Here is a 26521-nt window from a genome sequence, read left to right on the forward strand (position 1 = left end):
CCATGGATATTGCCCTGCCTGAGGCACAGTACCCCCTGGGTCAAATGGAGTACCCTCGCGGGTATGGGGAGGGGAGACCCTGTTGACTCTCTGGTAAGGAAGGGTACAGGGCTGGGGCCAGACCTGGGGCTCTAGGAGGATTGCCGGTGGAAGCCTCGGCACCACTCAGAGGGGTTTCCCCCTTCATAAGGCGGGGGAAAGGCGGGAGGCACCAAAGGAGGAGCCAAATGTAGTTAAGTCGAGATCATCACTGGGCTCTGACTCAGGGGAAACAGGTGTTTTCTGAGGGTCTTCCTCTGAACCATAACTTTACATATCTTCTGCAAATTCTTATTCTGATATAGAGACTCAGGTTTCGCTGCTGAACAAAATAACTTAGAAAAACCAGTCAAGGTCAAACGTCGTGAGCCCACTACTTGTACCTGCCTACTCCTGATCTGAAGAAAGTTGATAACCACAGTGCAAGGCAGAGCTGATGGTAGCACAGCCAAGGGTTCTCCATCTGGGAGTTCCTTCTCTCAAGAAAAACAAGCCCTTCGTGAAGTCTGAGTTTTGCAGCTGGCTGACCAGATTTCCTTCACTATATTGCTCAAAATAGTGTGTGTGTGTGTGTGTGTGTGTGTGTGTGATACACACACACACACACACACACTTAAAAGCAGTTCAATGCTAGCTCCTTGATAGTCTGGCTCATACAAAAGAGGGTTAAAATTCTCAATGAAGAAAAACTAAAATGTGTCTAATTGTAAAAGACTCCTCCCTTGCAAGAAACAGGGATAAAGCTGATTTTGTCCCATTTCTCCTCTCTTTTGCAAACCAAGTCTAATTGTTAAATAGTCTTACAATTAGAAGACCCATTCTTGGGCCATTTTCCCCTGACCCCAGCTGATACTGGGCCAGGCAGTGTTACAAAAGAAAATCATTTTCTTCTTTTTCATAACTCCAGTATACCATACACAGTAGGAAGTCAAATAGAACACCAAGAACATAATACATTAAAAATTACAGAATAAAAGCACATCGCTAAAAGAACCATATTGTTATCAGAAAGGACAGGTACAAACAGAACAAAGCACAAACTTACTGACAGAGATCTACACCCAGATGATTCTAGTTATTATCTGCATTAGAAACATTATCTCCATCTTCAAAATACTTCAGTCTTCTCAGGCCATTCTCTAGATGTATTTAAGAGCTATTTTCACAAAAATGTTATCAAGTTTTGCTTGTGTTTTGGAAGATTTTTTGCTTTATTTTACAGTTGGATAAATGTAGGCCAAGTTTGACTATTGTATTTATTTAAACTGCAAGTAATTATATATTGTAAAATCACTGTTTGTCCTGTTACTACCTTAACAATCTCAACCTTCCTAAAATATCTATTTGTCTAATAACGTTGCCCCACTTGTTTTGTTTCTCTTTAATCTGTCTTTCGTCAAATCACTCTAAAGACACAAAGCTTTGCTTTTTAATCCATGCTGACCTCTCATTTGGAAATTGATGATTTCTCCTAGCTCCCATTTCACTGATTTTACTCCTTATATTTCCTAATTACTTTTACTGTGCTTACTCTATTCCTTAGACTGATTGATATGATCATGTTTTTCTTTCTTTTTTCCCCCCTTCCTGTTAAATTAGCAGGGGTACTGTTAACATTCCCCATTTTGGAAGTGTTTTTTCCTCAGGATAACCAGAGCAAAATGACAGGCAGCAGATTCAGCAAAGCTTTGCTGCAGTCATCCAATAGTTAACCCTATTGGCCAATTCCTCACAAATAAAACAGTCACCGACAAACATAGACAAGCAGAGAAATCCAAAGACTGCAGACTCTAACCCAGGGTTTTGGACTCTTATCCTCTGAGTACTTCAGCAGCTGTAACCTTTTCTATTGGCTCCCTTAGGGTGGGGCTTGAACCCACAAACCTGACTTGCCTCCGGAAATGTTGCCACCAGAGCCTTTTACAAAGTGAGAAGTCCTTCAATAAGAAAAACCTGGCTTCCAGCAGCATAAGTAGCTCATATGGACTAATTCAAGACTAGCCAATCAGCTTCCAGGTTTGAAATTTCTCTAACCCCTTAAACTTTGCCCCGACGACAGATCAAGGACACAAGTTTGAGAGCCTTGCCTCCCGCCTCCTTATCAGTCGACCTCAAGATAAAGCTCTTTTCTCAAAAGCCAGTGCCATAGTATTGGCCTCTATGTGGGTTGCGCAGCGAGCCCTTGCTCCGTAACACTCAGAGTCCTGCCCTAGCCCCCTGTTTCTCTCCTACTCGACTCACTCACCCTGGGAATCTTAACCGCTCCTACTGTTTCAATTAATAAGTATGCGTGGAGGAGTTCCACCTATATATTCCTACGCCAAATTTATCCTGAGTTCCAGATCCATGAAATCTAGAGGGCATTTGTACTTACATGCCTCACAGGTAACCTCATGATGTACATATTCAAAATTAACTTGCTACTTTCTGCTCAACCTCCTTCCGGGTAAAAGGCATCCTCTGCAAGTTGCCCGACCTAGGAACTAAGAAGTCATCCTTGACGCCGTCCTCCCTCTCACTCTCTGTTGTTAACTCTCCCTCCTAAAGGTTTCACACCTGGAAGCCTGCAACAGCCTGACCTTTCTCCAGTTTTGCCCCCTTCCAACCCAGGGTGATATCCTGGAGGAAAAGATCACAGTTACACTAGCTATTAGGTTCTAAATATTTGCTGTGGTTAAGTTTAAAATTAAGCTCCAAGCTTCCTATCAGCCAAGGCAAAAATGAAGGAAAAGTAATCTTCATACGTTTTAATGTTTGTTCTAATGCTAACACTAAAACAAATTTCTCAAGAGGCGATTTATATAGGGAGCAATAAGCGATGTAATGAACAATGCCCTCAACAACATTCCTACGATATATTCTATAATTTCATTCTGCAAGTATTTATGGAGTACTTATGACTCAGGCACTGTGTTCACTACTGGAGATAAAACAGTGAATGTGAGATACGTGCGGTAGATTACTCCTTTCTGCCCGTGGACGCCGCCGAGTAAGCATCGTTGACGTCTCCCCCCACCTCCACTGCCGTCACGTCTAAGTCAGAGTCACCCAAAGAGCCCGAACAGCTGCGGAAGCTCTTCATCAGAGGTTTGAGCTTTGAAACAACCGATGAGAGTCTGAGGAGCCATTTTGAGCAGTGGGGAACGCTCACAGATTGTGTGGTAAGGAGGGATCCAAACACCAAACGCTCCAGAGGCTTCGGGTTTGTCACATATGCCATTGCAGAGGAGGTGGATATGGCCATGAATGCAAGGCCACACAAGGTGGATGCAAGAGTTGTGGAACCAAAGAGGGCCGTCTCAAGAGAAGATTCTCAAAGACCTGGTGCCCACTTAACTGTGAAAAAGATTTTTGTTGGTGGCATTAAAGAAGACACTGAAGAACATCACCTGAGAGATTATTTTGAACAGTGTGGGAAAACTGAAGTGATTGAAATCATGACTGACCGAGGCAGTGGCAAAAAGAGAGGCTTTGCTTTCATAACCTTTGATGACCATGACTCTGTAGACAGGATTGTCATTCAGAAATACCACACTGTGAATGGCCACAACTGTGAAGTAAGGAAAGCCCTACCAAAGCAAGAGATGCCTAGTGCCTCATCCAGCCAAAGAGGTCGAAGTGGTTCTGGAAACTTTGGTGGTGGTCGGGGAGGTGGTTTTGGTGGGAATGACAACTTTGGTCGTGGAGGAAACTTCAGTGGTCGAGGAAGCAATTTTGGAGGTGGTGGAAGCTACAATGATTTTGGCAGTTACAACAATCAATCTTCAAATTTTGGACCCATGAAAGGAGGAAACTTTGGACCCATGAAAGGAGGAAACTTTGGAGGCAGAAGTTCTGGCCCTTATGGTGGTGGAGGCCAGTACTTTGCCAAACCATGAAATCAAGGTGGCTATGGCGGTTCCAGCAGCAGCAATAGCTATGGCAGTGGCAGAAGGTTTTGATTACTGCCAGGAAACAAAGCTTAGCAGGAAAGGAGAGCCAGAGAAGTGACAGGGAAGCTACAGGTTACAACAGATTTGTGAACTCAGCCAAGCACAGTGGTGGCAGGGCCTAGCTGCTACAAAGAAGACATGTTTTAGACAATACTCATGTGTATGGGCAAAAAAACTCGAGGACTGTATTTGTGACTAATTGTATAACAGGTTATTTTAGTTTCTGTTCTGTGGAAAGTGTAAAGCATTCCAACAAAGAGTTTTAATGTAGATTTTTTTTTTTTTGCACCCATGCTGTTGATTGCTAAATGTAATAGTCTGATCATGATGCTGAATAAATGTGTCTTTTTTAAAAACAAAAAAAACAAAACAAAAACAGTGAATGTGGTTGTTCCTTATCTCATAATTCAAACCAAGTTTTGGCATAATATTAAAGCCAACCCTTTGAGGACAATTTGGTGGGAAGAGGGCTTATTTCCCAAGCCAAACCTGCCTGATGATAAAGCCAAGGTCACAATATCAGTTGCTCAGTCCCCCATGACCTACCACCCCCCCCCACCCTTGCCACTCTGCAGCCCCAGAGCATGATTTCAGGATTTCTAGCCTTTCTTTTAAACTGCAATTTACTAACACTACCAGCACCACCGTACATAACACACCAAATATTTACAGGGCTTCCCAAGTGTTGTCTCACATGTGCTGACAAACAGTGCCACATGGAATCTGTCATTTTCCAACCTCACTTGCTCTGGCTTCCTGCAGAGATCTGTTGCAAAGCCAGCCACAGCACTACCCCTCACCTCAACTACACACGGCACCCTGGCAGCACAGGCTTATCCAGGTCAAAGGTGCTGCTCATGATGCCTGACAGGTCTGTGCTGAGGCTGCCAGGGTAAGGGTGTGGACTAGGGTGGCCTGTCCATTATGCAGAAGGGAATGGCGTCCAGATGCCAACATTACATTGCCTTGAAGCTGCTCTGATGTGCTAGCACAACCAGGACTGCTGAAGCTGCTCAAACACCAGGGCCCTTCTGCACTAAAGTTATACCATGTTTTCACTCAACTGCTGAGAACAGCTTTCCCCACTGAGGTTACATTTCGTTACACAGGTTCCGAAGCTGAGTTGTCTGGTGCTCCTGATACCTTACTTCAGCTAGAAAAACAGCTTTCAGTTTTTAATAGTATCAGGACACACAGTAAGACTCTGAGAAGTGAGTCCATGGGCTAGGCCAGGGGGAAAACTGTGACAATGTGCAGTGTTCCAAACTGACCCTTCCCGACAGTAGGACATTCAGAATTTTCTAGCTTGGTGAACTAGTTTAGACTCAGGTCAGGAGCCATACTCCATAAGCATGTTGCCCTCACATCTTGCCCAGTTTGATTCAATGATAGAATTTAGAATGATAAAAGAATTGGTTGGATGGTGTTAAAAAGAAAACCACAGGCCCAAAGTGGCATCACTAGTGCTAAAGCCCATGATACCAAACCTAGATTTATTATCTAGGTTTAGTACCCATGTCTAATTGCAGTTTCTGCCTCCCCCAGAAATGTAATGTTAATGGACCAGTATGGAATTTTCTGGTTAAGCACCAGTAAGGTAACCTGTCACGTGGTCCCTCTCCATCAACCCCCGTTCCCACCCCCAGAAGAGGCAATCTGCATGATAAAACCCTTGCGGGCCCCCTTCCCAGAAGGGGAACCCTTCTTTTCTTTTGTTAGTACCTTCTTGCCTCACCCTCCTTCTGCCTATTAAAAGCCTTCCATTTTGTACAACCACTCCCAGCATTCTTCTAGTTGCTAGACGGGATGCTGCCCAATTCATGAATAGTTGAATAAAGCCAATTAGATCTTCAAACTGACTGTTGAATTTGGTTTTTTTAATGTCAACATATTCCGACTCTCCTCACAACTTGACCTTTGCCTTGAGATGGACACAGATGGTTTCACTGTGCTCTGTTGCAAAGATCTGGAATAGTGGTTTGGGGCCGCTGTACATTCATGAGAAACCAGACCAGCAGGTGGTTGAGGCTTAGCTAAGGTGCTTAGTCACTGGGACATCTGCACGCAGAGCCTGGATTTTTCCACAGGAAATATTCTGGATGTAAATAAACACATCAATGAGCTTGAAGTTCTATACGTTTGCCACGATTTAAGCCTCTTTAAACATAGAAGGGAAATAGCAAATGAAAATTAAATATAAAGCGCCTAGTGCCGCCCTTCGCAAACGGTACGTGGCTCTTAATTCAGGAACCCCAACTTCCAGGACTTCAAGGAAGTCTTCTACACTCAGTAGACCCAAAATAAATCGGCTTCACTACCCAATTCTATCTACCCCTGTCTTCATGTCTCTTACCCAATCAGCTTGGCAAACTAGCGGATTCACTCCTACACACGCTGGCCGCCAGTTCTCGTGACTTCCAACCTGCCGGCCCGAGGGGCTAGGCCCATTGCCGGGGGCGGGGTAATACCTCCCGGGGAGGGCCCGCTGCGCGCAGCCTTGTGGGAGTTGTAGTTCTCGCAACTCAGAGCCTCCGGATAGGAGTCACCGCGGGACTCGTTTTCCCGTGCTCCTCTGCGCGGGTCCGCTTGGGGCAGGTCCCCGGGTGGATGAGAAAGTGGGTGGGAGCTTGCTTATAAAAAAGTGGAGTTCAGTGATCTGTGTTAATGGAGTCACTGCCGCCCAGGAACTCTGGGCAGGTTCCTGTCCCGTCAAGAGTGCTGGAGGCCGAACTTGGAATACAAGTTTAAGGTTCCCTAGAGGACGAAGGATAAGGAGCTGAGCTCCCCGCTCCCCCTCCCAGTCTGCGGCGGGAGAGGCCAACTCCGACCCTGGGTAAAACTCTCGGGGAGTCATCGCTGCTCCCACCTCCGCTTCTTCCCCCACGCTCCCACTCGGGGTCCCCTTCACAGCTGGGAGTCGCAGCGGTTGCAGCGTGGGTGGGTGGATGTGCTCGCCCACTGGTTCCCGGGAACTTGGGGGCGGCTGCTGAGCCCCGTCGATCGCGGAGGACTTGTATTCGCTTTCTGCACCCTCACCCCGGAGGGGAGCCGAGGGGTTTCCACCATGATCTCCCGGGTCTTCAGGGTGCGCATGTGGGCTCCGGTGGGCGTCCTGACCTCGCTGGCGTACTGCCTCCACCAGCGGCGGGTGGCTCTGGCCGAGCAGCGGGGGTCTGACGACCAGAATTCCGTCGACCGAAGCCTGCTGGAGTTGAAAATGGTGCAAGTCGTGTTTCGACACGGGGCGCGGAGCCCTCTCAAGGCGCTTCCGCGGGAGGAGCAGGTGAGAGATCGGCGGGGCTGGTGGGGCGAGGACTGTGTGGCCATCCAGTGGCGGGCCGGGCTCTTCGCCCCAACACACACCACCTTTGGAATTTTACTCTCAAGGAGCGGGGGTTCGGGCTGGGTCCAGACAAAGGGAAAACAGTTTGAGCAAAGGTGCTGGCCTGCTGCCCGGCTGCCCGCCCCCGCCCCCGCCTCCCCAAGACCCCTCGGGCTCTCGGATTGTAGGGCAGACCGGAAACTTCCAGTTACGCCCCCCGCTGGCTGTGATGAAGCACAGCTAGTAGTAGTAGTGTGCTTCCCATGGTGCGTATACATCTCCTAGGATCTTGTTAAAATGCAGATTCTGATTCCGCCGACGTGGGGTAGGGCCTGAGATTCTGCATTTCTAATAAATATTTGTGGGAACTTGAGTACAAGGGTGTAGTGCATTTATGTGTGACCATTTTGACGATTGTTAAAGAGCTGCAGGGACCTTTGTGACAGGAACCACCCTAACTGGGGTCACAGTGGATAACAGAGGTTAATACCTTTGGGAACAGATTTTACTGCAGCTTTCTCTCAGGGTTTGCTGGATACCATTTGAGATCCTGAAGATTTTTTTGGTAACAAGTGCTGTATCTTGGAGCTCTCCTTTTTTATTTTGGGTTCCTAAACCTATTGTGGAAGGAATCTGAGGTAGGAAAAAAAATGTTTAATTGTTTAGTCTTGTGGCTTATGTCTTAAAATCTACCTGGTTTTGGTCAGGATAATTATGATTAAAGTACAAGTAGTCAGTTTTGAAAATGATTACCCTCTCTGGATTTGACTCTTGGGGAGAGCCAGTAAAGATCTCTGGCCTTTCATAGCAGGCAGGCCTGTGATTAAAGAACTGTCTTCCTAGTGAAGATAAATAGGAAACCTGAAATCCCCAGGCATCCAGGTGTCAAACTTAACCTGTGGGGTGCTTTTGCATTGTTGGTTCTCCAGGTTGATGTTGGAGCAGGTTCAACAGGATGTCCAAATCTGATACTAGACATACTCATGGTGACAGCTGCTTTTAAGAAACCCTCAAGGTTGTACAACTCACATTGTACAACTGAAAACCCAGTTTTCAAAGCTGGCCACACATGAAATCAAACCTCTAAAGCACTTCCCACAGAAATGAATAAATTTTGTCAGGCATTTAATTCTATTATCAGGTTTCTAGTTAGCCTTTCTATGTGGCTATACCACGTTCTATCTGGTGCCTGAATTCCATTCCTTTCTTTCTCTTTCTTTCTTTCCTTTTTTTGGATACTTTGACCTTTTTTTCAGTCTCTTACTTTGCCTTTTTATATTAGGTCACTAAATTTTCCTTATAGTTTTGTACATAGCCCATCTCTTGTGTACTCCCCTTTCTTCGCCATTTATTCTCGGTCCAGAAAGGCTGTATGGAAAATGACATACAAGAATAGAAGACAAAGTTATCAGTGGTGGCAGTGAATAAAAGTCTGAATGTCTAAGCCTGGACCTCCTACAGACAGTATATGTGCTCCCTAAAGGACCCAGAAAAAGATTTAGATTCTTTTAGGGCTTTCTCCTGAGCCAGTGGATGTGTGATGAGTATCTTCTGCCTTTATGCTGGAAGCGGCAGTTGTAGCTCAGGTAGACTGCCGGCTTCATTCAATTTCTGTCTTTGTAGCCACAAAATATAGAGAATCTGAGTCCTCGGTGTTATTTTGCAATTAGATAAGGCACATTACCTCTTTTGCCTGCTCACATTCTCTAGACTTTAGGCAGATGCACTGAACGTCTTTGGTTATCTTGTATAAAGTCTTGTGCTTAAAAGCGAGGGGTAGAACCAACTCTTGTTCAACTTAGGCTATGAGCAAGTATCATCAGCCTCCTGTAACTTGTTTCTGGATATTCTCTCTCAGGTTTTTTTTTTCAAGCTCCAATTTAATAGAGGTTGTTATTGGGATTTTCTAATCTTCGTGGTTCTGCTATTAATTATAGTCAGAAAGGACCTTGACAACAATTCTAAAACTAAAATTGCCTTTGGTAGATATTTCCAGACTTCTGACTAGTTTATAGAGAAACTTATGTGACAAGTCAATCCATTCAGTTATCTCACAAATCCTCAGAAAATATCATTGTTTAAAACTAGATGTTTTATTGAGTTGTTTTCTTATGGCTTGAATGGCTGATGAATTAACCTATCTTCCTAAAAGTTGTATCTGTGCTCTGGAAATAAAACTCTGGAACTTGATTGTCCATTTTTTCTGGTTGTTAGATTAGATCCAGGTACGCTTTCAAAAGATAAATTTGGCCCTACTTTTGGATTTCCCTCAGCGCCTCTCTATATGATGGCAAAATAGCCCCCAACCCAGGAAGATTCCTCAGTTTTTATAAAATAAAGTCCAACGCGTTCCAGCTCCACTGTTCATGAAGACATTTGGGTCCATATTTATTTGATAGTGTAGATGAGCTAGGAAGGATAATGTCAGTATCAGTGTTGATTAATACTTATTCAAAACTCAGCTAAGAGCAGCAGTTTTCAGGAAGCATTAACACAAAGGATGTGCCAGTCAATACATTCATTCCTGTGCAGTGGTGGTTCTTAACCTTGGTGGGACATTGGACTCAACTGGGGAGCTTTAAAAAATACTGATGCCTAGGTCTCTCTCCCAGAGATTCTGATTTAATTGACCCAGAGCATCCAGATATGGTAAAAGCTTCTCTGGTGAAGCTTTAGAATTATCTGGACTGGGTAGCACTTAAAAAACTGAGGCCCCATCCCCAGGAGATCTGGATGTCATTAGCCCAGGAGGGGGCTCAGGCATCAGTAACTTAAAAAAAATTTCCCAGTGATACTACTGTGCAGTGTGCAAGGTTTCAAATCATTAGTTTATTCTAAAATCTACACCTGGAAGTTCTTGTTTACTTTTACGTAGATTTTTTTTCGTTTACCTGAATGTAGCATATCGATCCCAGTGTAGTACTGTCTTCACGGAAATGTGCTTTGGTGAGATGCTATCATTCTGTGTCGAGGGAACAATGAGAAACAATCCCACAAAACGCATTGCTGTGACTACTGAAAAGATGTTCATTATATCCTCTTTATGAGGACCCTTGGGAGGAATTTGTCTGTTAGCATGAGAAATGGTGTGCTTCTCCTGAACAGTTGCCTTGCTTTTATCTTTAAGCTTGTCTAGCTGATCAAGTTTCTCCTTGTACATAAAAGCCAGAAAGCTTAGTGCTGACTCTTTTGGCCCACCTACAGTAAGTATATAGATCTTCATAGCATGTATTTTTTTGAGACACTTTATTACTGTATCCATATTTTTGGTCCCTATATACTCATTTGCTTTTGTCTTTCTTGTCTACTTTGAATTGCTTATCTTACTGTATTTTAGGTATTGCTACCACTTACTTTAAGTTAGTTCTTGAAAATGGAGTATAAGTAAATAAAATTATAAAGTTAGTCTTTGCCTGTAACTCCGAAGCTGAAAAGCAGGCACAAGAATGAGAGTGTGTATGTGGGATGGACACCATGTGTGCAGCTCATGTATCATCCATCCTTGAAAATTTGAAAATGTGTACTCTAGACTTGACATGACCTAGACCTCAGGAGTCATCTCCTAGGGAAACCAGAGATCCTCTGTTGGTGAATGCACCTAACAGGAGGAGATTTCTTAGTGTGGCTGAGCGAGCCCTGTGGACCTGGTATCAGGACCTGTGCTTAGACACTGGGCTTACAAGGATGGATAATTCAATCTCAGCTGTAAAAGAGAAAAGAGTTTCCAATGTGATGAAGGAGAGAGACAAAACAGATTCCAATTATGGGAATACGCGGGGAGTGCTGGGAACTCAAAGGAGATGTCTGAAACTTAAATTGTGCAAACCTGAACTCAGTTTGGCAGCTATTCTTCTGTCTTGGCCTTAGTTTTAGTCAAGGAGTTCCTCCATTACCCTTTACCACCTTTACCCAGACTCAAAATGAAAGTCATTTTCTCTTTATTCTTTCTTGTTTACCTACCAATATAGCCTCCAAATAAAGCTTTTATCTACTCACTTGCCAGGTTTGACTCAAAAGTCTTGAATCCACCCCTTCTATTCCTGCTGCCTTAGATGAGGCCTTAGGCTCTCACCAGCTCTATGGCAGACATCTTGAAACTGGCTTTTCTGCGTTGAGTCTTTCCATTTCAATTGTGATCTATACTGATGGCTTTCAAACTATTCTATGGAGCCTGCTGGCTAAGGGCTGAGTGGCTAGGGTTCTGAGTTCCCACTCCTACTTAAACTAGAGGAACTCCAGTTTTTGCCTTTAAATGTACAAATCTAACTCAACCTGATATTTGCTAATTAAAAAGTTTGAAAACCACTCCCAGGTTGAGGGAAACCAAGCCACTTCTTTCCTCTATATATTCTTCCCCTTCTCCGCTTTGCTCAAGCTTTCTACCTATTCTCAGAATTCTGAATACCACCCGCTCTTCTTACCTACCTCTTCCTCTCAAGTCCTGGTCTCTGCTTGTCTAAATCCTATTCATTTCAAATACCATTCCTTCCACGAAACTTTTCCTGAATCCTCAGCCAGAAGAGAAAGTCTATCTTGCCTTTGAACTACTATGGCCTTCCTCTGGTTTCTTGTAGCACATAGTTTCTATTTTAGTTCTGCTATCATTTACATACATAGCTTGCTGTCTCTACTAACCGGAAAATCCAAAAAAGGCAGGGTCATTTTATCTCAATCTTGGTATCTTCCACAGGATCTAGCAAATTGTTGAAGCTATTTTTTTTACCCCCTTGGCTGCGCAGCTTGTGGGATCTTAGTTCCCCAACCGGGGATGGAACCTGTGCCCCCTGCAATGGAAGTGCAGAGTCCTAACCACTGGACCACCAGGGAATTCCCTGTTGGAGCTGTTAATTATGCCTACTGTGTGCCAGACCCTTTGTTGGACATCCAAAATGCAGAGGTCAATAGATGACACAGGCTCTGCTCTCAGGAGCTAAGTCTACTGGGCAGGACAGACTAGTAAAGGGACTTGTCTAATACAGTTTGGTAAAGGCTACCAAAAAGATCCACTGAGGCTGCTGTGAGAGCGCAGGGCCAAGGTCACAGCTTCTGGGAACATTTAAGCTGTTTTGTGGAATGAACAGAAGTCTTTCCAGACGAAAGGGAAAAGAAAATTCCAGGTAGAAGGAACATGAGGTTGAAAGGCCAGGAGGTGTGGGGATGGTGTTCTAGGAAGCAGAGTTGTGTGGCTAGAGAAGAAGAGTGTAGGGCAGGGAAGAATTGATGAAGAGAGAGAGGCAGGCGCCATCATGCAACCATGAGCCCTTGAAGGGTTTTATGAAGGGAAGTTATAGGATCAGAACTTTGAAAGGAGGAGCAGTGATTAAAAGATTGTAGGAAGAAGGTCTCGGCTCTGAACACCCAATCTTCCGATATCAGTTGCTGTAACACCAGCAGGGGAAGAGGCTCAGGTGTTTGGAGACCAGGTGCAGGTGAGGCTGAGACAATGCCTTTTGGAAGAATGGACCTGGGACTCCCAGTAGCCATCTCCTGGGATATTTCTGGGAGGCACCAAGATAAATACAATGCTGTGTGACCTCGTAGGTTTTCAAATGTTAGTTTTAAAACAAAATGAGGCAGTAAGAAATTGAGTTAAATATTGTAAGTGCTGTAGGAATTCAGATAAGAAGACAGCCACTGAAAGCTGGAGCAGTCACAGATGGGGAGGTAAGGCTTGAGCTGTCATTGAACCTTGGAGAGAAGCCAGATGGACAGAGAGGGGCAGGAGTCCCTCTGAGCAAGGGAGGCGAGCTGAAAGAAGATGTAGAGGAAGCAGTGGTTATGGTCTGGCCTGGGTAGGGGAAGAGAGAGGCGTAGTGGCAGTACAGCTGGGGACAGAGGCTAGGGCAAAAGTCCTGAAAGGCAGATGCTTCTCTCGTGGAACATTAGGAAAAAGCTATTGATATGATGAGAGTGGCCTAACAAGATTAATCAGGTGGTTATGTATATATGGTTTGGGGGTTGGGAGGGAGAGAGCCTGTCACAGGACTTTGCCTGAGGTAATAAAGGTTTTATACTCTAATAATAAGATAAAAGAAGGACCAGTGGGAGTAACATTTTTTCTAGCCAGTGATCCACAGGGTTTGGGGTGAGGATGGGGGAGCAGTGGGGCGAGTCAGAGGTTTGAGTCTTGGGAACTAGGAGGATTGGGGTAGCCTTGAGAATCACAGTCAGTTGGGAAGAGGGGCTGGTATATGGGATTAGAAGAAAAGACTTCTGTTTTTAAAATTGAAGTCATCACATCGGACTCAATGCGTGTAAGAATTTTATGGGCAGTTGGAGCTGTGAGGCCTATGACTACTTGTTATGTTTCGAAAATCAGTACGGTTGGGGCAGGGGCCAGATTGCAAGGAATAAAGGAAGATGGTGAAGAAGTGAAGGTTTCTTAGAGGGCAGCTACTTGTTTGAGAAGTTGGATGAAAGGAAGGGAAATACGTAGTAGTTACAAGAGTCCTTAAGGAGGGGCCATAAAAGCCTGCAGGTTGATTTCTTAAAAATTCTTAAGTATATGGTCACTGAGATTATATCATATTCATTCACTTATTCAGTCATTAGTTCATTCATTCATTCGCCACGGCACTCTGGGTGCTTCTCCCCTTTACTTCAGTCTGGGCTTAGTGCCAGAGCAACCCCTTAACAGTGAGTACTAGTGTAGCAATAACAGGACTTGGGCTGAGGAGACCTGGAGTAATAAATCGCAGTCTTTTCTTCCCTTAATTGGAGCTGGAGTTAAAGTTTCTTTCCTTCCTTCCCATAGGAAGGCTGCTTGTCGAGTGTCAGTGTGATTCTAGCTACGTGCTGCTGGATATTAATGCTCTAAGTTTCAAGAACCTTTTTAAACAATGTGTTGTTCTTTTGTGGTCACAACAGGTAGAGTGGAAACCCCAGCTACTAGAGGTCCCACCCCAAACTCGGTTTGATTACACAGTCACCAATCTAGCTGGTGGCCCGAAACCACATTCTCCTTTCGACTCTCAGTACCACGAGACCACGCTGAAGGTGAGCGATGCTTCCCTGCTCTGGGAAAGCCCCCTGCAGAGCTGTGATGGTGTGCTCTGGCCTGAGGTTAGCGGGCCACCAGATGTTTTCATTCTTCTCTCCTTCCTCCCCCACCTCAGGGGGGCATGTTTGCTGGACAGCTGACCAAGGTGGGCATGCAGCAGATGTTTGCCCTGGGAGAGAGGCTGAGGAAGAACTACGTGGAGGACATCCCCTTTCTTTCGCCAACCTTCAACCCACTGGAGGTCTTGTGAGTCACTTGAAAAAGGGATGTTGCACCCAGTGTAAGGTCCTGAGCATGAGAAAACCTGCCCTGATGCCCCAGGTGGTTCCCACTCTCATCCAAGGTAGTCTGGGGGGATGTGAGGGCGGTCTGGGGTGACATCTGTCACCCCATTGATCGCCAGCGTTGATTCTGCTGATCTGGCTAGCTAGGCGGGTGTCCCCTTCCTCTCCCACCTCTCCATGTGTGTCCCCCCCGAAGCTGCACACTCAGTCGAAGAGGACGACCTTCCCCGATAGAGGAGGACTATTCTCCGGTCAAGGGTATACGAGAATCTACTCTCCCCTGCTAGAACCTCCAAGGTAGTCTGGGAGCAGTTACCCTAGTACAGTAGGATTCAGTGAACAAGTGGTCACTGGAGGTCACATTCATTGGCCTTCAGGTCCCTTGGGCAGCCATCCCACAGAGAGATAAAGGATACTTCCTTGCCCTATAGCTCCCCTTATGTAGTCTTGAAAGCCTCCCAGCTGCTCTGTGGAATAAGGTGGAGTGTACATATAAATCTTCCTTTTGTGAGTTAATCTACCTTTTTGTTTTTTTTCCCAGCATTCGTTCCACTAACATATATCGGAATCTGGAGTCTACCCGGTGTTTGCTGGCTGGGCTTTTCCAATGTCAGAAAGAAGGTTTGAGTTTGAGGTCTACGAGTCAGCCCCTGTCCCTGAGGAGCCTTTTCTTCTCACTTCCAAAGCCCCGCTCTCTCTTTCTTGGTGTCTGTCCCCTTGGTCTCTCTCCTCCTGCTCATGTAGCTTCCATGGTGTACCTACTACTCTGGCAGCCCCTCCCTGTCTGGCCTGCTGCTGCCCTTGCCAGCCTGACCTGCACACCTGCAGCAATGTGTCAGCTGCTCTGATGCGCCTCTGGCTCCTGATTTCTTCTCTCAAGCGTCTACACAAGCTGCACGAGGCAGCCCCAGCCAGGTCTTGTGAACAGTACTGGGGCCTTTTTGTTTAGTAGCGACGCTGCTGAAAAGGAAGGAGGGCAGGAGGGACACTTGGCTGGGACATGGGTCTGCTGCTACTGCCCTGGTCTTGGTGATAATCCACAGCATGACCCAGATGGTATTAACAGTATTCCGTACGGCCTTTCCTAGTTAAGAAAATCTGTCGAGTTTGGGTTTTGACCTATTCAGCCAGTGAATGAGCACAGCTAGTGGTTCTCAACCTTTTCACCACCAAGAACTACATTTATTATTTTCCCTTATGGATCTCATGTGTTGAGGCCCTTTGACTATCAAATGAAGCCATATCTTGTCATTTGTAATTGATGGAAATTTACACTTAATTGCTGGTCTGAGTTTCAGATCATCATGACCTCACCAATATTAAAATACTAAAACGATGCCGTAAGGCAGAGGTTCATGTTATTTTCTTTAGCTTCTGTAGCAGTATCTCAAATAGAGATAAAACTTCCATCAGACTTTTAAAAAATTTGTAAACTACAGAACCTCCAGGCCAAAGGAGGCTGGCCTTGCCCCCAGCTGGCTTGAGTACTGCTGCTAATTAATTCTGGCTGAAGTTGGCTGAACACAGAGAGCCTAAGTAACATAAAGCAAACAGGATGGGCTGCTTCTTACCTCTTGGGAGCCCCTGAGTTTAGGAATAATCCAAAGTACCTGGCCTTCTGAAAGCTGTTCACTTGCTCAGCTTCTAAAAGGCAAATGTCCTCTCCTCAGAACCACCTAAAGTGTCACTGAGGTAGGAAAGGTGTTTCTTGGTGCCAGGAAGGAAGTGGTATCATCACCAGCCTCCGGTGTGGCTGCCTGGGTAGCCGCTCCCTGCACTGCACCCAGACATCCTCACAGTCCAATTTGACTCCTGTCACAGCTACTTCCATGCCTCAGCCAGTATCAAGGGATTTGAATAGACCTAAGAAGCCCACAAGGTGCTACCATTGGTGGAAGTGGTGCAACTTTGGGATATTGTTTCAAGAGTAAAATCCTAGAGAAGGCCCAGAAGGTTTTGAGTAAACTACAGAGAATCAGGCTGGTGGGGGGAAGCTGGAAGGTGTTGGTCTGCACCATTTGGTCTTTCATTCATTCAGTGCACATCTGAGTGCCAACTCAAATGTGCCTTATTTATCATAAACTGTAGGTCCATTATCCAGACACTAATGTCAGGTACCAGGTAGGAATTATCATGTGTTAATCGGAGGTTTAAATCATAGTTACTATTATTCTCACATTTAAAGGACTTACTATACATCAAACATTGTTCTAAGAGCTTTGCGGATATTAACTTGTTTAATTCTTGTGATATCCCTGTGAGGTAGGTAACATTATCCCCATTTTACAGATAAGAGAACTAAGGCACAGAGAGGCTAAATGACTCTCTGAGGAACACAAAGCTGGTAAATGGAGGAGCTGGGATTTAAACTCTGGCAGTCTGGTTTCACAGTCCATACTCTTCACTCTTGTGCTCTCCTGCTTCTCAGAAAACATGTATATCTGGAGAGGGCCCCTGGTCATTTGGTCTATTCTTTTTTACAATGTTTCCTGCGGAAACCCATAATTCTTCAGAGGGGTCAGAAACTACAGAAAAGGAGGGGGTTGGGGCATGCAGGTAGACTATACTTTGGACCCCTACCTTGAAGCCATCAGCACCTTTTCTTTTATTACCTTATCTAATAGTGGGAGAAAAAAGCTTCCACTGCTTTAGAAACAATTGAAAATTGCTGATACTAGTCTCATCCCTTCAATTTACACATGAGCCCCAGAGAAGGGAAATGACTTCCCAGGGCCATCCTACTGGTTAGTTGTAGATTCAGGCCTAAACTCATGACTTTCAGTCTGATTTCCTTTTTCTGTCCAGACTAACAAAGTGTGTCTGAATTCTGGTATTCTACTCAAGTCACCATAGGCTACTTTTAAATACTGAGGTTTTGGCTATCAATAATTTGTTTGGAAACAATAGCTCTTTGGGGTTTAGATTCACCTAATCACTCCATGGATTGACCTCAGTGAATTCCAAAAAACTTCTCTGCCATCAGAGAAGGTGAGGCTTGAGCTGTGTAGAACAGGGCGCTACCACAGGCCATTGCCATCTCTGGCACAGAGCAAAGCGTGGGAAGGTGTTAGAGCACTTTTCTTGGGCATTGTTGGACAGGACAAGGGTACTCGTGAGCTCTGGGCAGGAGCAAGCTGCTGCGAGGTCTGTAAGAACACTGTTTGTAGTCTGATCTTTGGTTCCTGGTAGTTCATCTGGAAGCCTGGTTTTTCTTTTGGGCGAGGCCATGGGGTCTGAGAGAATTTGTGACCCTGTGGCCACCTTTCTCAGATTGTCATGTCAGTCACCTATTGGCCTATAGGATCAGACTTTGGGAAGCAAGAATGTCACCTAGTTCTGATAAAGTGAGGGAGGACGCATTCTTTATTAGAATCCCCAGGTACTGGTGGTACCTCGAGGTGACGTTTTTTGGAATGGGTCATGGACGTGCCAGTCTGATCGGCACCTGTACCTGCTCTCGGCTATAGGTGGCCCAGCAGGAGAGGTTGTGCTGGACAAAACAAGACCGCTACTGCTTTCTCCATTGCTCAGACCGCAGCAGAGCTCCTGTTGGCAAGGCCAGGGCATGTTGAAGGCATTCACTGTCCTTAAGGAGTAACCTCGGTGATCTGCCTCTGGGAGCAGCTCCGTCTGTATAGACAGATAGAAGAAGAAGGGGGTGGAGCTGCTGGGAAGAACAAGCTGAAGCCTCTTCCCGCCTGTGCTTCCCACATTCCTTCCAGGACCCGTCATCATCCACACTGATGAAGCAAGCTCTGAAGTCTTGTACCCCAACTACCAAAACTGCCGGAGCCTCCGGGAAAGAACCAGGTAACTGCCCCTGATTCTTGCTCACCAGGAGGTGAACAGGCAGCGTTTTACCACCTTAGCTGGCAGGCGCTCCCTGAACTGAGGGCCTGCCCAGGCTGGCCGTGCTGGTGGATAAGGGATGAAAGAGATTGCATTAAGCTCAGGTCTGTCATCAACTGTCCAGGAAGTGAGGCAGCTCTTGCTCACAGCGACAGGCTAATAGTGAAGGTACAGGGTGCCTGGGGAGAGCCACACGCTGGGCTGGAAAGATGGTGTATACAGCCATGAGTGGGGCTTTGCCATTTACCAAGCAATATCCTCTCTTCAGTCCTTCAATGCTCTCAGATGGGGCAGATGAAGAACCTTACAGAAAAGATGATTAAATAAAGATGAGCAAGTCAGTCATCAAGCTGCAAATCCAGATGAACAAGCAGAAGAAGACACAGCTTCCCCTTTTCTTACCAGCGTTCCGCCGTGTAGGATAGATTGGTTTGGGCTGGTGGCACTTTTCAGTTTTCAGGTATTTCTGGGCTGCACTAAGCCTATGTGGTATGTGTTCCCCCAGAAGAAGGAGAATGCTGCTTTCAAGCAGACCGGGCCATGCTTGCACTGTTTTTGATCATGCTGGAGTGGGATTTGGAAAATCCGGGTTATTAGTCTAGTCCTGGTACATACTAACTTCCTTTTACAAGTCATTTGACCTCATAGAGTCTTAGTTTATTCGTCTATACCATGGCAATAATACTAGCTAACCCCGATGAGTTGTCGTTGAAGGTTAAATGAGATCCCAAGTGAAGAATTGTATACACTTTGTCAGCTGTTAATCACTCCGCTGTATGATGAAATATAAGGAATAACTTGTTATTTTTTGGCAGAGGCCGGAGGCAGGCTGCTGCTTTGCAGCCAGGGATCTCAGAGGACTTGAAGAAGGTGAAGGAAGGGATGGGCATTGCCAGTAGCGATGGAGTGGACTTCCTCATCCTCCTGGACAACATGGCTGCAGAGCAGGTGGGCTGGCTGTCCGCCTCGGGCCCTGGGGGTGGGGGACCCTGGGGGAGGCTTGGTGGGCTGCCTCCTGAGTTAGAACTGGGTGGAGAGCTCCTGGCTTGAAGGCAGCTGTGATAGGACTTACAGACAGAATGGACGTGGGAACCGAGGGATAGGGAACAATCAAGGAGGACCCCTTACTGGGTTAGGAGCCCAGACATTTAACTCCCAACCAGAGTTTCTTAAAGCACATTCGCCAGAATGCCCATGATGTGAGCGTGTATTACGTGGGCAGGCAGGGGTGGGGCGGGTGATGGTAGGGAGAGATTATTGTCTAAAAATTTTGGAATCCCTCTTTATTGTATCACTTTTTGGAGAGTCTATACACACGTCAGCATATTAAAGAATCTGAGAAGCCTGTAGTAAAGAAAGTTGGTTAATCCTTAAGTCTGTTTTTCTCAAACTTGTTTAGCCGTAGAATCTTTTTTATCTAATAAATACTGAAAAGACCGCACAATAGGAAATGCTGCTCTAGATTCAAAAGTCAGACACCCAAAGGCAGTATAGCCTGGACCTTCCTTCCTTCTCTTGTGAAGTTGACGGTGTGCACTGAAGGCAGAAAGGCACCTTGTGCTTATGCATAAAATAGGTTTAAGGTTAATAAACAAGAGTTTGCATATATGACATATTTATATGGCATACTTTTTAGAAATCATCTTGGGGAAAATGAAGGCCAAGTAGAAATTTATGAATTCCTTGCCTTGTATTTTATTCAATTTTTTTTTTTTTTTTTTTTTTTAGCTTAAGAAAATACAAATGCTTTTTTACTTTGGGGTAGATGAGAAGTATCAGAAAGAGAGGAAAAACAATTTTTTTTCCTGGGCCTTTAGATCTGGAGGAATAGCTTCCGACAGGCCTTGGGGACATAGATTTTTGAGCTCTCCCCAGGAGAAGACAGGCCCCCTAGGGCTCCGTGAAAGCTGATTGGCTGCCAGGCTCAGTGGATTAGAAGTATTTCTTTCAAAACCTGTACCCTTGGACCTTTCAGGTGCACAGCCTCCCGAGCTGCCCCACGTTGAAGAGGTTCGCGTGGATGATTGAGCAGAGAGCGGTGGACACAGCCTTGTACATCCTGCAAAGGGAAGACAGGTGAGGAACCTCTTCGGCTGCTGGCATAAAGTCACGCTTGGTCAGGCCTCCCAGTGTGTGGGGAAGGGGGCTCATCAGGCCTGCTCACACTTGTTAGCTGGCATCTCTGTGTGCAGAGGCCGAGATCACCCCATTCTGCTGACCTTCTGAATGGACTCGGCCCTAGGTCCTTACATTTCCAGAGCTGGGACTAGTGACCTAGTGCTTCCATTCACTGTTACACAGAACCGGGAGCCACCACTCGACTGGGTTTCTCTTAATCACTGACTTTTTCCTTTGCTTTAAGTTTCAAAAGATTTGGGTGGCGGGGGATGCTGAAGGAAGAATCATTATTGCTACTTTATTCATCACATTACAATTTACAAAGCACCTTCCTGTTCTCGCTGTGAGGTAGGTGTCATTATCCCTGACAAGCCCAAGTCCTCGCTTTAGAGATGGAGAAACTGGACCTGAGAGATGTGGGCTACCTTGCCCAGGCTCAGCCAGCAAGTGGCAGAGGCGGGACTTGAACCCAGATCTTCTGACCGCCAATCCTGTGTTTTCTCTATTTTACTGGTACTTAGGGCTCTGTTTTTAGAAGACCTGTTTCCTGACTACCAGAATGGAGAGTTCCTCTCTTACCAAATTTCAAAAAACACCTTTCTGTGATTGGTTCAAAGCATTCAGCTTGTCCTCAGAATAGGGGACTTGGTAGAGAGGGGAGATGGGAAGTAGAGGAACAGTCCTGGGAAAGATGAGTGGGAGGAAAAAGCAGCTAACATTTCAAGAATTTGCTTGGTCTTGCATAAGCATAGGAGCCTCTGCCTGCTTTTCTCCCACGCAGAGTCAGTGTGTCCACTTTGCACTTGCCTCGGGCATCTGGAAGGCTCCAGTCGCGCCACTCAGCTTGCTGCCACTCCCTGTGACTTGTCTCCTTCCCTCATCTTTTCCTGAAGTGGCCCCACTGGACCTAAATTGTCACTCACTGCCTTCCCCTCCACCAACACATACACACATATTTAGTAAATATATTAGGCTTTGCGGCCCGTGTATTGTCCGTTGCATCCGCTCATCTCAGCCCATGTAGCGTGAAAGCAGCCATAGATCATATGCAAACAAATGGGCACAACTGTGTTCCAATAAAACTCTATTTACAAAAACAGGCAGGTGGGTTGGATTTGGCCCATGGCCATAGTTTGCTTTCTCCTGGTGTAAAGCGTTTCAAACAAGACCTGATCCATTCTCCTTTCTGTTAGCCTTGGTTTCGTAAAACTGATGTTTCTTCAAGGACAAATGGTTACAACTTCACAGTGCCATCCAACTTGGCTTGGCCTGCACACATTCTTCTGGAAAGCGTATTTGCATACTCCTCAGCTATTGCTTCAATTTTCCTTGATTTATAAAGGTGGCCATTTACCCAGTCACCATGAATAAAGATTGGTCTAAGCCAATCATGGCAACCCCGCTTCCTTTTGTCAGTGATTGGGTTCTGGGAATTCTGGGAGAGGTTTTTTTTTTTCCTCTTTGATAAAAAGTGTGAGGCACCCAAACCAAACCTTTTTGCTACTTACTAGCCCCCATCTTTCAGCTTTGTTTGCTACTGTGAGAAGACATGCTTTGAGTAGAGGTACCACCTTGTGATCATGAGGTTGACAGTCCTGAGCATGAAAGTGGTGGAGCCACAGCGCCAAGCCTGGGAGCACTAGTGTTGAACTTCTTGTTAGATAAATAAGAAAAGTCCTTATGGTCTAAATTCCAAAGAAGCGTAGGAAGTGTAGTTTAGGCAGTTCCTTTGGATGGCTTTTCTAAGGGCTTTCTGGAATTCCTGGAATCCATTACACCGTGTCCTTCCCAGTTTTGTTCTTTTAACCGTGAAGGCCTACTTCTCCATGACGTGTCCTGTCTCAGCTGTGTTCATACGAGGTCTGTATCCTGCTGCTGTTATTGTTGGCAGGCTTTGCGCATAGAGCGCCCTCAGACTTGTGGCAGCGCTGTTTCTCTCCTTACTGCCTGTCTCTGTCCCTCACGCATCACCTGTCTTTTCTCAACTCTGTCTCATTGGGCTCATGAGATTCAAGGGGGCAGAACTAGCCTGCATCCCTTGTGTGCCAGGTGCCCACTGGGTACTTAAATATTGTTTACTCGCCATAGGGAAAGCCTTCAGATGGCAGTGGGCCAATTCCTCCACATTCTGGAGAGCAACCTGCTGAAAGTCGTGGACCCTGCCACTCCGCCCGGCAAGACCAGGTACCTGGCCCAGCAGCTCGGCTTGGTGTGGCTGAGGGCAGTGGAGTGGGGGCGGGGGGGGGGAGGCGGCGTCTGGCTGCAGGGAGCGAACCCAGGTTCTAGGAGGGCAAGAACGAGGCTGTCAGTGACTGAAAGTAGATGTTTAAGAGGCCACGTGTCCCAGAGACATTCACAACATTTCTACCTTTCTTCCTGCCACACCTGTCCTATCATGTTCTGAAATTTTATTTTAGTAAAAAAGAACCCTAAATTTATTTTTCCTTTTTTCCTTTTTTCCTTTTTTTTTTTTTTTTTACTAATTGAACATGTGTCCAATGGAGTAGCTAATTAGGACATCACAGTGATTTGGTATTATAATAGCCCCAAACACTGATAATTGCTTAATAGATTGTTTAAACAACTTCACTGAATATACAAGAAGGTAGGATTTCTACTGGGCATTTAAAAATGTTGGAAGTGGCTCGTGAACCTCCACTGCCACTTTTGGAGTGCCTGGAACCCCAGGTTAGGGACCACGGATTTGGAATGTTATGTGTCCTGGGCACTTGCTAAGCAAAGTGTGGTCTGCAGATAAACAGCTTCACTGTCACCTGGGGTTGTTAGATTTTCTGGCCCCAGCCTGACCCACTGAATCAGAATCTGCATTTTAACAAGACACCCAGGTGGTTTGTAAGCACCCTAATATTGGAGAAGGACTGTTGTAGACTGCCTTCTTGAGAGAAAGAATTGTACATAGTTAGAAATGCGCGATGAGTGTGGGAAAGGTAGGGGGCAGTGAGTTGAAATAGGAACATTCAGGAACTTTGGGCCTAGATTTATAATACCAGATCATGTGAATGCCCTTCCCTGCCCTTCACAGACCTGCAATGACAATGTATTTCTGACTGGCCTTTGCCACCTTGCCCCGCCTCGGCCTTGTGTCTGTAGAGTCCTGTAAGGTCCAATGCTAGCCTTCTAGGTTGGGGGTCAACAAATAAAATCTTCAGTGTTTCCCAAGAGACAGATACAGGGGTCAGGTAGATGTAGATTAAAAGGCAACTTTATTACTGATTAAAGCCCATTTAGAGAATGTACTGAGGGCCAAACAGGCATATTAATGAAATGGACTTAATTCCCCTAAACTGCAACCTTCCCCAACAAGGAGAGCTTGCTCTGCTAAACTCATCACACAGCTGCGAGTAGGAAGAACATTTGCTGTAGGCAGGCGGGTCCCAAAGAGAGAAGAGAGGTAGGGCTGTGCCGCACATGCCCAGTTTCTTCTTCAAAACTCACCGGGGGAGGAGTAGGTGGTTGGTTGGGCACGAGGAGGCCAGCAGAGCTACTCCAGTGGGGATCCCTCCTCATGAAAACAAGGGGCGTGCGGATAAGGGTTCTCCCCACGATCTACCTCAAAGGAGTTTTTTACTAGGCTCAACTGATTTGTAGATGTCACCGGTTTCCTCACTCGCGAAGGCAGCAGTGTCCTGGCCTCCAGAGTCCTAAGGTAAAGAATTAATTGTGGGGAACTGTTTTCTTGTTGCAGAAAGCTGTACCTCTATGCAGCTCATGATGTGACCCTCATGCCTCTCTTAATGGCCCTGGGGATTTTTGACCACAAATGGCCCCCGTTTGCTGTGGACCTGACCATGGAACTCTACCAGCACCGGGAGTCTAAGGAGTGGTTTGTGCAGCTCTATTACCGTGGGGAGGTGAGAGCTCTGGGGTGGGGTTGGGAGGTGGCTGGGCGACCCCACCCACCTGGTTTAGCACCAAGTCTCCCTCCTCGGGCCCAGGGAGTCTCCACTGGCGCCTGAGCTCTCTGAATCCTCTCGAGGCTGTGGCCCAGGGTTAAGGCAGAACTGGGCATATAGTGGCAGGCTGGGACTTGGGCCTTATCCCTTATCTCCTAAGAACAGGACCGCCCTTCTCTTCCCCTGAGCGTCTCTGCCAGGATGTAACACCCCGACTGTGAGGCCTGTTTTGACAATGAATGATGCTGTCTTTGGGAGGTGATGTTTGCTCTCAGTACTCCTGGTGCCTTGGCTGCTTCAGCAGGTTGCTATCCAGGGCAGGGGCTAGATCACTCCCCACGGCTTAGACCTTTAGCCTTCCCAGCTCGGGAGTAAACATGAGTGTGTTTTCCCAGTCAATTCAACCAACAGTTCTTGAGGGACTTTCACAAGCAGGGCATAGTGCTCTTAATCTGGAAGCTGACCAGTTAATGGGACCTTCCTGGCTGTTATATGTGTGTATACACACACCATTGGGTCAAAGCCTTTCAGAGCTCCGGGCACAGCTGAAAACAGACAGACGGGGTCCTCAGTGCCTCTGCTGAGTTCTGTCTCTTCCACAGGAGCAGGTGCCAAAAGGTTGCCCTGACCGCCTCTGTCCACTGGACAAGTTCTTGAACACCATGTCAACTTATACCTTGAGCCCAGAAAAATACCACACACTCTGCTCTGAAGCACAAGTGATGGGACTTGGAAATGGAGAGTGAGTGATTTGTACAAGTAGGATGTGTTGATTTTTTAAATAAAATGCCTTTACACAATGCCTCCAGCTGTTGTGTTTGGGAAAGGCAGGAAGAAGGGTTAAGGTACCTTAACATAAGGGAAGGGTATTTCCCTCCTGTAGGTATATTAGGGTCTCTTCTTGAAAAGAAAAGGCGTGTAATGTTGAGACCAGAATGATATATCCTATTTTGTGGCTTGATTTCCATGGCCAGAAGCAGCTGCCTGTGGCATAGGCTGGGGACATCATGACCCTGTAGAACTGAGTGTGGGTTTGGACTTCAGTTCTTTTTTCTTATCTTCATTTCACAAACATATATTGAGCACCTACTAAGTAGTGATCATTATAAAGGTGAAAGGTTACTGCCCTCAAGTTGTTTCAGTCCAGTAGGAGAGGCAGATAAGTGAATCGGTGATGACAATACAGTATATTTCATTCTGTGACAAGGTACATCAGGGGCTACTTGGGTACAGAGAAGACACCCCCAGCCCCAGTTGGCAGGGGCTGCGGGGAGCAGTTAAACGCTTCTTGGGAAGTTCTGTCCTGATCTGAATAGAGAAAATGAGGGAGTAGGAGTTAACCAGGTAAGCAAGAAGGAAGTGGTGTTATGTAAAAGGCAGGCTTGAAGGTCAGGGCACGTTGCTGGGCAATGAGGTGGGGCCCTGCTGTGGAGACCTGGCAGGAAGGGCACTGGCTTCTGGTGGCTGGAGCTCCAGGAGCGTGGATGAGGGCTCGCATGGCGGGGCGGGTCCACGCTCAGCATAAGTGCTCCACCGTGACCTGGGCCCCCAAGGTTACCTGGTGATCCCCCTATTTCCTTATCAATTTTCTCATTCTTCCCCAGAATCTATTTCAAACTTTCTCTGATCTCGAGCCACCAACCCCTTTACTTCTCAGAGAAAATAGCAAGCACAAAAACCTCTCTGCTTCCTATCTTTATGTTGATGACTCCCAGATCTACTTCTCTAGTTCAAGGTTTTTCTTCCGAGCTTCAGACACTTATGTCCACTTGGATTTCCCACAGACACAAAATTTTCCCCCTCTCCTCCTAGACCTGCTCTTCCTGCAGCCTTCCCTATTTGAATGGAAGACGCCGCCACCATCCACTCAGTTACTAAACCAGAAATCTATCCTTGTCTCCTTCCTCTCACATTTTTCTATGTCTAATCAGTTAAGTTCTATCATCAGTCCTACCTGTTTATTTATTGAATATACTCATATCTTTTTCCCTCGATCTTCAATATCCCCTCACCCTACTAATTGCTATATTTCTTATTTCACCAAGAAAGTAAAAGCAATCAGA

General features: G+C 46.1%; 1 protein-coding gene, 1 long non-coding RNA gene and 1 pseudogene across 8 annotated transcripts in view; 2 read left to right on the forward strand and 1 right to left on the reverse strand.

Moving 5' to 3' along the window:
* Positions 1 to 6483, reverse strand: part of LOC309660064 — a 43709-nt gene extending 37226 nt beyond the window's left edge. For all 5 annotated transcript variants that reach the window (XR_014263104.1, XR_014263105.1, XR_014263106.1 and 2 more), the window contains exon 1: positions 6325 to 6483. This is a non-coding gene — a long non-coding RNA (uncharacterized lncRNA). The remainder of the gene's footprint in view (positions 1 to 6324) is intronic.
* On the forward strand, positions 177 to 4329 carry LOC309659983 (heterogeneous nuclear ribonucleoprotein A1 pseudogene; annotated as a pseudogene). Its single transcript has one exon. The product of its transcript is annotated as a heterogeneous nuclear ribonucleoprotein A1 pseudogene (transcript).
* A 122-nt stretch (positions 6484 to 6605) lies between the features above and the next one.
* ACP6 (acid phosphatase 6, lysophosphatidic) lies at positions 6606 to 25260 on the forward strand. 2 transcript variants are annotated; one of them, XM_082459445.1, is made up of 11 exons: positions 6643 to 6804; positions 7114 to 7254; positions 14161 to 14289; positions 14409 to 14539; positions 15119 to 15198; positions 18300 to 18387; positions 19242 to 19374; positions 20402 to 20502; positions 22633 to 22728; positions 24251 to 24416; positions 25061 to 25260. In XM_082459445.1, exons 2-11 carry the CDS (start codon positions 7189 to 7191, stop codon positions 25202 to 25204), a joined length of 1134 nt encoding a protein of 377 aa, XP_082315571.1. In that variant the 5' UTR covers positions 6643 to 6804; positions 7114 to 7188; the 3' UTR covers positions 25205 to 25260. The 2 variants fall into 2 exon arrangements, with proteins under 2 accessions (XP_082315570.1, XP_082315571.1); XM_082459444.1 differs by having other exon boundaries at positions 6606 to 7254.
* The last annotated feature ends 1261 nt before the right edge of the window (positions 25261 to 26521 follow it).

Source organism: Balaenoptera physalus, assembly GCF_965194825.1.
Source record: "Balaenoptera physalus genome assembly, chromosome: 1".
Taxonomy (NCBI): Eukaryota; Metazoa; Chordata; class Mammalia; order Artiodactyla; family Balaenopteridae; genus Balaenoptera; species Balaenoptera physalus.